Here is a 10000-nt window from a genome sequence, read left to right on the forward strand (position 1 = left end):
ACGGATTACATTCGCGAAACGTGGTATCCCATCTATCGACGGTGAGTAGAGGGCCACGGGGCCAACGAAAAAAACGACTTTCCATGGATTATAGATGAATCCATATGCGTCCACTTGTAGGCATTTCTTGAAGCTAGCCCTGAACCGGGCTTACGACTGCCGTAAAGCGTACTATCTGTACTCGCAGCAGGGCAACGACTGCGAGATCAACTGTAGCGATGTGGTTCTGTTCTGGCGTATCCAGCAGGTCATCAAGGTGACGGCGAATGCGCTCCGGCAGCAAGTGATCAATCGGGAGGCACGCCGGTTGGATAAGGAAATCAAGGAGGTGCTAGACGAGTACGGAGAAGACGACGAAAAGAAGCAGCAGCTGCTGACTGGCAAGCGCGTTCAGCTGGCCGAGGAACTGAGTAAGGATTCATCGTTTACTTCCCTTTATTCTCTTTGGTTCACTGTTTTATTTCCATTTTTTTTCAGTTCGAGTGCGACAAATCCAAGAAAAACTAGAAGAATTCATCAATGCATTGAATCTGGAAAAATAAGGTACTCACTGCTGCGCCGATGCACCGAGCACAACAAACCCCTCTACGCATCATACGATCAACAGCTCTGTTCGCTTAGCTTGGGTTTCGTGTGACGTGGGCGTAGCTTAGAGGAATCGCGAAAAAACAAAGCACCTCGCCACCTAGCCGTATGTTCAGCTTGCGTAACGGCATCGTCAAGTTAAAGCTATTTATTTCCTTCCGCTCTGTCACCTGATCATCAGTCATCACTTTCATCGAAAAAACACCCTAACCACCCTAGTGGAACGAGGCGATCCACGATTGCGCTACAGGCCATGGCCATGGCTTGGCTACAGAGAGAGAGAGAAAGAGTGCAACGAATCTGGTCACGCGTTTAAGCCGCATTCCGTTGCCATCGTGTGACACCGCGATGTTAATCAACTTTAGCCAAAATCGCTTTGCGAACGATGGAAACCCATGTTTTCGCACAACAATCGTGGTAGTAGTGGTAGTCTTGATCAAACCCGATTCAGCGGCGAATGGAGCAATACGCCGGCGTTTTTCTTGTGATTGGAAAACATTTTCAGAAACAAACATGAAAGTCATTCGTCACTAATGTACTCTAAATAAAATTTAATTATCATCCATACGATAAGCTACGAACCCCTGCATACATCAAGCAAACCTTTTCTTGACGTTGAGGTTGACCGAAAAATACTTCGATGGTTACTATGAGTACAACAGTACTCGGTGGATTAGCGCAAACACAGCCTGCTACTAGCCACTGGAAGCAATCTTCAACGATGATCACAAGTTAACAATCAGTTGATCGCAGCGGCATCCTTCAAAGGAATAATACTATTTGTATGGTTCATGAGCTCGATGGTAATGAAACCAGCCTTTAAACATCACATCAATCCACTGTTGTGGCATTTTTTTATTGTTTCAGCTCAGTAATATAATCACGCGACAGCTCTACAGAGCCTCACAGAAGGGATCGAACCATACTTAAGGTTGTCTAAATGTTTATCAAAGTGCATGAAATAGTAGGAATAATTAATCACTGTCACTACTGCTGCTGCTGCTGCTGCTGCTGCTGCTACTGCTACTGCTGCTGCTCTTGCGTTTATGGCGGAAAGCTGACGCTGCAACGTAGCCTCCAAGTCCAACAGCTCCAGCCACGGCTCCATATTTTAATAATTTCTTGGTTTTCCTTTTCTGCAAAACATAGAGCATCACCGGAAAGCGGCATTAGCAAATCTGGCTGGTTATGAAATTTGGACAGAAAATAGAGTAAAGCAAACGACGAATACAAAAACTGGTGACAATTCACAGAATACAGACATTAAAGCAACGATCTTTGGCACAGTTCTGTGTGGACCATTCTAAAGATCACAGCTTACTAAGCTTTAGATACAGCAGGTTTAGTGGTAACGGCGAAAAAACTCGATCGCTTTTGTCACCAATCGCTATGGCCTGCTGTAAAAGAGACCGCGATAACGGTAACGGGAGGGTATAGATAATTGAAAGCAAACATGGGATAAGCACCTGACACGAGACCCTGGAGTCGAACTGGATTTTTGCACTGGATTCTCTCATTTCTCGTTGAAGCCATGTTGGAGAAAATCCTGCGTTTTCTTAAAGATGGATTTGTTCACTTTGTTCACCCTTTTTCCAGGACTTGCCGATGGATTGACTTCAGCACCTACGTTCTAGCATGTGTGATACGGAAAAGACAAGAACAGGACGGAAACCACACATAATAAATGGCAAAATATAAAGCGAACCATAAACCAGAACCAGCCGGAAGACAGTGGCACACATAAAAGCAAACCCTCCTATTGGAACAGTACAGCGAAGGCATCACAGAATGCTTTACCGAAAGCCGTTATAGCGCGCCCGTACTCAGCACAGCACTTGTACTAAACACAATCGCTACACAAGGTGGGGGGCAGGCAGAGTGTGAAGAGGGTTTGTCTTTACATTTGCTCTATCTTCGCCTGCAGTTCCTCCTTGAACAGTACCGAGAAGGGTACGGCCGGTGGGTGCAACGGTGCCGTTGGATAGACCGGATGCGGATAAGCTGGCTGTGGTGGCGGTGGTGGTGGTACTGAGGCTGGTGGCCATCCCTGTCCTGTAAGGAGCACGGAACGGGGTAGACCCGATTAGAAGAGCTTCAGGAAGAGCTTGCGCCTGATTTTACCTGGATAGTGACCACCACCGCCACCGACAATCGGATACGTTGGAGTGGGTGTGTAGGGCGGCGGCGGAGGCAACGGGGCTTGCGGAATGAAACCCACCGTTGGTGGTACGTACGGTGCTGCTGGCGGATGCACTAGAGGCGAAAGAAAAGCAACAACCATTAGACGGAATCGAACACATCACCAGCACCGCAAATCCCCTTGAGTTGAGCAGAAAGGCACGATAAGATAGCACGCCCGTGGATGGGGGGCTGGTTGTGGAATGTGCTGGCCCATGGGGACCGAGTCTACCTACCAATCGGTGGATACGGATTCGATGGAAGTGAACCGATCGAAGAGTCGGCTTCCGACAGGATCGAATAGATGACGCAGCCACCGCTCACTGAGATGAACTTCACGTTGAACAGTGGCAAACGGTGGCTGAAGGTGCAAAAGTGTACCCCATTGATGGCCAGCTTGTACTGGGTCGTCTCGGCCAGGATAAGCAGATCGAAGCTTTCGCCAACCCGCACCGGACAGCCACCGTGACGCTCCTCGGCACCGATCACCTGCCGCTGGATCGAGTTACGCCCGATCACGAACTCATGTGGCCGGATGCTGATATGCAGCGGTGCGTCATCCCGCGGGTTCAGTGCCGCACCGGTTTGCAAGTGAATCTGGCAACTACCGGAAAAAGCGAACGACGGTTAGGATGAAATATTTTAAGCAGGAGTGCGTCCATTTTGCATCCTTTACTAACCGCTCGCCGTGATTTTGGATGATGCCCTTGATGCGTATCATGCGGCCCGGTTGTAGCCCACCGGGAATAAGTCCCAGGAACGGAATGACCTAGAAACGGATAAATGGTGTGACTTTGGTATGAGTCATCCCGTACTTGAGAGATCGGTAAAACGGGTTAGAGGTTAGGGCCGATACTTACAGGCGAGTACACCGGAATCGTAGCCATGATTCGTGGGGCAAGCTGTGGCGGATATCAGATGCTCAAAAATGCTTCTATTTTTCAATCACAGTTCACTGGGCAGAATATCTTTTGATTTTTCTATTATGCGCCGTACTAATAGCAGCCGCTACCTGGATTGTGGAGTAACCTTCCTCTACCGCGGAACAACTGATAATGGACGACCGGAATTCTTGCTATTTACCCTCCACTATCGCTCTCCGCTTCGCGCGTTCGATCTTATCGAGTTGAGATAGGGCCGCGCGATGACTCAAACGCTATGTACAGTCAGTCTGGAGAAACATTTGTTCTCTCAGCGCGCACGCAATACAGTAAATAATCGGACGGTCGTGATTCATGGTGCGCTTCGACAGTTTTTAGCATAACGGCCCCGCTCGTGATCTTGGTGTGCGAGCTTCCTCCTGAGGGTCATTGCCTCGTTGACTGCCTTTAACATATCCGTTTTCGCATCTGGAAGATAATTATTAATAATAATTCGATATATTAAACTGATATTCCAGTTTGCTACCTATTTTCGATGGTATCAAGGATGGAAACCTTATTACACCACAATTGTACCAGTAGTTTAGCGAGTGGCCATTGTATTTAATGTCGTTTTTCTAATCACTAGATTTACTGTCCGACTTATTATTTAACATCCAACATGAGCTCCATGAGTCGTTGAAAAGAACACATTCTCGCGTGCCGGCTTCGAAGCGTTCTAACGAACACTTCGTCTTCAAACCGTAGCATGCTATTTCTAACATGCCATCGGATCTTTGTTTTCCACGTTTGACAAGACCGCTCATGACGTTTTGACAGACCGGTCCGCGTGCAACGTGCGCGCCCGCTCGATTGTTTTGAAGTAAAAAAATAGCGGAAGGCGCAATAGCGGAAAAGGAATTACTAGCCAGAAAGGAAGTGGTGCAGTGCGGGGAATCCCTAGTGCAACCAGACATTTATGGATCATGACGAACTCGTCAGCTGCTGCTGCTGCTGCTGACCCCGCTAGTGTATACCGTCGAGATGAGTGTGTACCACGATGAGATCGAAATCGAGGATTTCGAGTACGACGAGGAGGACGAGATGTACTACTACCCTTGCCCGTGCGGCGACCGGTTCCAGGTTAGCCGGGAGGAGCTGATGGCCGGCGAGGAGGTAGCGACCTGCCCGAGCTGCTCGCTCATCGTGAAGGTGATATACGATCGTGAAGCGTTTGCCGCCGCACAGGATGAAGAAACGGAAAGCGTTCCCAAAGGCACCACGGCCAGCGAACAGCTGACCAAAAACTAGACCGGCGACGTTGTACAAGTAGAGTGTGTATTTATTGTCGTAAGTTTGAGGATCCGTACTCCGAGGAGGGAAAGTTGTACAAATGTGCGGTCATGGTGAAATAAAACCAAACAATCAAACGAGTTAAAAACGAACGAGAGAAACGAGTAACTAAAGAGAACGAGAACACACTAGGATGCATTCCGGCGTGGGGTGTTGGCACTGGCTCTCGTCCTCATGCGGCCCATCATCGGTACCGGGGATTCCTCGACTGTGGAGAAGAAAGTGAAAGAAAACGGAAAATTCGATGTTATTGCTGTGTCCGCCTCGTAATGCATCAAGGGAACCCGGGAAAAGGACGATCGGCCTTACCAACACCGTCATTGGCATCGTCGAAAATAGCGGCCAGTGTCCGAGAAATTCGCCGACTTTTGCGTTTGCTAGCGGCGTTTGTGCGCGGAGTGCCCGTACACCGGTCCGTGCTGGTGCTTTCCGTCTTTTCCACCTCTGCCGACTCGCCGGTCGAGGCGGAATTGGAGAGCAGTGATTGTCGCAAGCGTTTGCGCAATTCGTCCTCCAACCGAGACGGTGTACGTGAATCCAACCGATCGATGTGCTCCAGCTCGAGCTGATCGTTAAACTTGAGCCGTAGCTTCGGTGTGACGGGAAACTGGCGTGTCCGCGTGGTAGTCGTATCGCCGGCTAGCGGTGTTTGCAGAGCATTGTCCAAGAACAGGACACTCTTTGATTCATTCGCACGATCCACATTCGGCGTCTTGAGGATGGATTTCAAATTATCTCTGCTGCGACGGTTGAGCTAGGGGATTGAAGGATGAGATACGATTAGAAGAAAAGAGAACACGGACTGCACAGTGACGCTACTCACCCCGGGGAACATTGTGCGGCGTGTGTCCTTTGTAGCAGGGCTCGCAATGGCGGGGGCAAACCCAAAGCACACGCTCGCTCGTTGCTTCAATTCACTTCCGCTTTCTGCCACCCGTTGTGATCGTTTAACCGGCGATGTGACCAGTGTCACCGTTTCGGTCAATTCTCCTAGATCCGTAACCTTCTTCTTCTTTTGCTCGAGGCGAGCTTTGCGGATCAGTTCAGCGACCACAGAAGAGGATTTACCGGCCGCTCCGTTTGCTGCTCCTTTCCTCTCGCGCTTACGGATACCAGCACCTGCTTGAAGCTTTTTCGTTTTAGCTGGCTGATCATCACCCGTTGCTTCTTCCTGTACGATCGGTTGCCAATCATTGGCCCGCAGAGTGCGCAGCTCCTCAAATCGTTGATTTAAATTCTCCAAGTCCAGCGCAACCATCTGCCAGAATCCATCCAAATCATCTTTGCGCACCTTACGATCGGTCCAGTTGCTCTCGTAATGATCGATCAGCTCTTGGAACTTGGTCAGCTTCTTGTTGATCAGTATGTTGGTTTGACCCTGCGCAGCCATCAACAATCCTCTGCAGTGTTCGTTCAGTGTGTCCGATTCCAGGTACGGTCCATACTCATCACAGAGCGTCTGCAAGCGTGCCAGCTCGCACTGGACCTTGTCTTTGTAGAAATCGGTCTTCGATCGGACCTCTTCCGGCATCTGCAGCTCTTTTGTCTTTGCCGCTTTCCGCAGAGACTTGGCGAGCGAGCTATTGTTAAGCAAACCCAGAAGATCGGCTTCCTCCAAACGTAAATTCGACTTACTGGGCACAGTTGGTGGATCATCGATCTGCTCCGTAAAAGAAACGATCGACTTTCGTCTGTTTCTCTGCTGTGATGTCTGCTTTGGCGCTGCTGGTGAGCTCGACTCTGGATCATGCTCATCCTGTCGATCTTTCGCTGGTTTCGGGGTGTCCACGATCTTTCGGGTGCTCTGTCGGCGGCGTGATTGGGGAGTCTCAAGACAGGCGTCCATAAACAGCACACTTTTCGCACTACGGGAGCCATTGGAAGCGCTGCTTCTCAAGGAAGGCTTTAGGTTGTCTTCATCTTCGTTGTCAGCCTGTAAATCAAATGGGAAAATTAAAATCAGCTTCTAGCTTAAAACAAACACTCAATTTGTTAATCGTATTGCGGCCCATCTCACCTCTGGAAATATGCTTCCACACTTATTGGCAGAACGATCCTGCTTCCGTGCATCTGCAGCCGTTGGTGTGCACACCATGCATATGCTGGATCGTCTTGCCACACTGTTGCGCTTCGGAGTTTCTGCTAACCGTTGCGATCGTTTAAGCGGCGTCGTCACCAGTGTAACCGTTTCGGCCAACTCTCCCAGATCTGTAAGCTTCTTTTTCTTTTGCTCGAGACGAGCCTGGCGGATCAATTCAGCGACCACAGAAGAGGATTTACCGGCCGCTCCGTTTGCTGCTCCTTTCCTCTCGCGCTTACGGATACCAGCACCTGCTTGAAGCTTTTTCGTTTTAGCTGGTAGATCATCAGCCGTTGCTTCTTCCTGCACGATCGGTTGCCAATCATTAGCCCTTAGACTGCGCAGCTCCTCAAATCGTTGATCCAAATTCTCCATGTCCAGCGCAACCATCTGCCAGAAACCATCCAAATCATCTTTGCGCACCTTGCGATCGGTCCAGTTGCTCTCGTAGTGGCCAATCAGCTCCTGGAATTTGGTCAGCTTCTTGTTGATCAGTATGTTGGTTTGACCCTGCGCAGCCATCAACAATCCTCTGCAGTGTTCGTTCAGTGTGTCCGATTCCAGGTACGGTCCATACTCATCACAGAGCATCTGCAAGCGCGCCAGCTCGCACTGGACCTTGTCTTTGTAGAAATCGGTCTTCGATCGGACCTCTTCCGGCATCTGTGTGCCCTGCTCGCTGACTGTGTAAACGGACGATCGGCGCTTGGTAGAAGAAAGTCGCCTGCTGCAAAGTGGCGATGGCATCGCATCACTGGAGTGTTCCCCAGGCATACTTGGTTCAGCTGGTGGAACATTGATTTGCTCGGTGAATACGAGCGAGCAACGTTTTTGCGTTTGAGCAGGCTGTGGCTCCTCCGTCGCTACCGTTTCATCAATCGCCTCGATTGTTGGCCGACAACCAAATGCCGGTTCTTTCGCCGATGTTTTAGCGCAGAAAACCTCATCATCTGTTCCTCCAACGTCCTCGCTTACGGTGAACGATTCGTTCAGCGAGACTGCTCGTTTCGGTGTACCACCTCCACCCGCCAACATCATTGTGCTTTGCTCATCCGTTGGTGATCGATTCTTCGATTGACCGACGGTTTCTATTTCGCCCAAGCACACCACACTCGAGCTGGACTCATCCAAGGAAGTCGTTACGGGTCGTTCTACATTATCGACAGCAACGCCAGTTGTCTCGGCGGCTAACGAGAGAAAAGCCACCGGCTGCGGTTCCCAGAAGCTTTCCTCCTTGCGATGCTTCGCATCCGGCACCTTCGTCCTTGGTCGCTGTTTTGGGGAATCAGCGGCCGTCGGTGGCGCAGGTGAGTGGGTTTCAATGGGACTAATGCCATCGAACAGCTCATCCATCTTGCCACAAGCCAGCGATTGAAACTGCGGCCGACCAGCGTTCTCATTTGGTGCGAGCGTAAACGTGAACGCATTTTTCGTCTTCCGTACCGTCGAAGTAAGCACTGCCTTTGCATTCGACGTTCCGTTCGCTGCTTTTGATCCGGCTTTTGTCCCGTGAAATACCATTACTGCCGGCTGTTTTCTTTGCGGCTGTCCTTGGGGAGGTTTCTACGGCGGAAAACGGAATCGCAAAGATGCATTTTAATCCTTACAATAGAGCTAACAGAGCCGATCTTACCTTCGATGAGTTCGTCGCATTGCCTTGTTTAGCGGATGGTTTTCGGGATGATTTCGATTCCAGGGCGCGTACTGTCGCCGGTTTCTTTGCGGAGACACTCGGGTTCGGTTTCTTTGCCGAGACGCTTGCTGCTGGTCGCTGCAAGCACCCACCGTCCAGGGTGATCAACGGTGGTCCACTCTTTGGCCACCAACAGTCCACACGAGGCGGAACGTTCCTGAACGCCAACAGCGGTGTCCGTCCTTTCCACTCCCCCAACGGATGTTGCTGCTTCGCATCGGATTGAATCGTTTTCTTACAGGCGCTCTTGGGCAACGGTATCCTCTCTGGCGGAGCCTGGTGGTCCCTTCCGTTCAGGAACGGTGCTACTGGCCTCAAAGGCGCACGATTCGTTGGGCCGGCCAGCGTTGTTGTTGCTTCCTTTTTGGTGCATTTCTTGTACGGTTCAAAAATGCGCTTGTACGTAAGGGAAATGTCCTGGCGGGATATGGTCGCTACGAACGGTTTCCGCTTGGCAGGAAGGAGCGGCTGTTGTTCCTGTGTTTGCTTTAGCTTCCGCTTTTGCTCACGGAACTTTAGCAAACGCTCCATTTCCACCTGCGGCGGTGGACCCATCTTCGGTGCAGTGTTCACTTTGATCCTGGGCGGTTGTTGGGTCGCTACATTTTCTTCGTCGGAGTCGTTGAGATTCCGGAAGGACTGGCGCATCTGGTGGCGCGCCAGCTGGCGCTGTTTCTTTGTCTGCTCCTTTACCTCGGCAACCGGAGCGATGCCGACTTTCTTGTAAAATCCTTTTAAATAATCCATCCTCCAGACACACTCGAAACACACCAAATACAACGTTTCTTCAGAAGCGGCGTCTTTTCAAAAATGGCGTTGTTGAAATGATTGTTCGTTATTTTTCAACGGATTCCTCCGCTATTCCACTCACTCTTTCGACGTGTGCTAGGATTGTGCAAGCGAGAGAGCTTCGTCGTTTACAGCAAAAGGGGTTTCGGGACTCGGGGTTTCCGTCCTAGGCCCACTAGCTTATGGGTTGGTTTTTTTTGACATTTCGATCAGCCTGCTGTTTTGGGTGTTTTGGAAGCTGCAGCTGAATCCTTTTAAATAACTTCCGTGGCCAGGAAACTCGAAACTCTCGAAAAACGATGGTGTTTGCGCGAGTGTTCCGTAAAGCCGGCAGTTCCGTAAAGCTGGCCACTAGCTTGGCCACCTCGCGGTCCCTAGTGCCGCTGCCGCTGTTGCGCCGCAAGTACACCTACCGCTCCGGCGCCCTGAAACCGATGCCCGAAATTACTCCGTTCGGGCTGG

The 10000-nt window shown here is 50.4% G+C and overlaps 5 protein-coding genes across 7 annotated transcripts in view; 3 read left to right on the plus strand and 2 right to left on the minus strand.

The window, feature by feature from the left end:
* LOC126577676 (dynamin-like 120 kDa protein, mitochondrial) overlaps positions 1-1150 on the plus strand; it is a 4937-nt gene extending 3787 nt beyond the window's left edge. For both annotated transcript variants that reach the window (XM_050239492.1, XM_050239493.1), the window contains 3 exons: positions 1-41; positions 121-410; positions 478-1150. The exon at positions 1-41 is cut by the window's left edge and continues 551 nt beyond it. In XM_050239492.1, the coding sequence (XP_050095449.1) occupies positions 1-41; positions 121-410; positions 478-542 (396 nt within the window). In that variant the 3' untranslated portion in view covers positions 543-1150. The remainder of the gene's footprint in view (positions 42-120; positions 411-477) is intronic.
* Positions 1151-1403: 253 nt separating this feature from the next.
* Positions 1404-3829, minus strand: LOC126577698 (galectin-9-like). 2 transcript variants are annotated; one of them, XR_007608344.1, is made up of 6 exons: positions 3624-3829; positions 3444-3532; positions 3000-3367; positions 2707-2838; positions 2383-2637; positions 1404-1721 (listed from the first exon to the last, which is right to left on the minus strand). XR_007608344.1 is itself a non-coding variant. In XM_050239527.1 (6 exons), the coding sequence occupies exons 1-6, from the start codon at positions 3648-3650 to the stop codon at positions 1697-1699; spliced, it is 792 nt and encodes a 263-aa protein (XP_050095484.1). In that variant the 5' UTR covers positions 3651-3829; the 3' UTR covers positions 1404-1696. The 2 variants fall into 2 exon arrangements, 1 of the variants encoding a protein (XP_050095484.1); XM_050239527.1 differs by having other exon boundaries at positions 2487-2637.
* Positions 3830-4449: 620 nt separating this feature from the next.
* Positions 4450-5068, plus strand: LOC126577706 (DPH3 homolog). The gene has a single exon (XM_050239538.1). The coding sequence runs from the start codon at positions 4668-4670 to the stop codon at positions 4932-4934; it is 267 nt and encodes an 88-aa protein (XP_050095495.1). The 5' UTR covers positions 4450-4667; the 3' UTR covers positions 4935-5068.
* On the minus strand, positions 5015-9477 carry LOC126577673 (uncharacterized). Its single transcript, XM_050239487.1, has 5 exons — positions 8690-9477; positions 6994-8619; positions 5800-6909; positions 5286-5730; positions 5015-5184 (listed from the first exon to the last, which is right to left on the minus strand). The coding sequence occupies exons 1-5, from the start codon at positions 9395-9397 to the stop codon at positions 5105-5107; spliced, it is 3969 nt and encodes a 1322-aa protein (XP_050095444.1). The 5' UTR covers positions 9398-9477; the 3' UTR covers positions 5015-5104.
* A 281-nt stretch (positions 9478-9758) lies between these two features.
* The window catches only part of LOC126577922 (essential MCU regulator, mitochondrial-like), a 1198-nt gene continuing 956 nt past the window's right edge, over positions 9759-10000 (plus strand). The window contains exon 1 of the mRNA XM_050239988.1: positions 9759-10000. This exon is cut by the window's right edge and continues 241 nt beyond it. Coding sequence (XP_050095945.1) covers positions 9838-10000 — 163 coding nt within the window. The 5' untranslated portion in view covers positions 9759-9837.

The sequence above is a fragment of the Anopheles aquasalis genome, chromosome 3 (genome assembly GCF_943734665.1).
Source record: "Anopheles aquasalis chromosome 3, idAnoAquaMG_Q_19, whole genome shotgun sequence".
Taxonomy (NCBI): Eukaryota; Metazoa; Arthropoda; class Insecta; order Diptera; family Culicidae; genus Anopheles; species Anopheles aquasalis.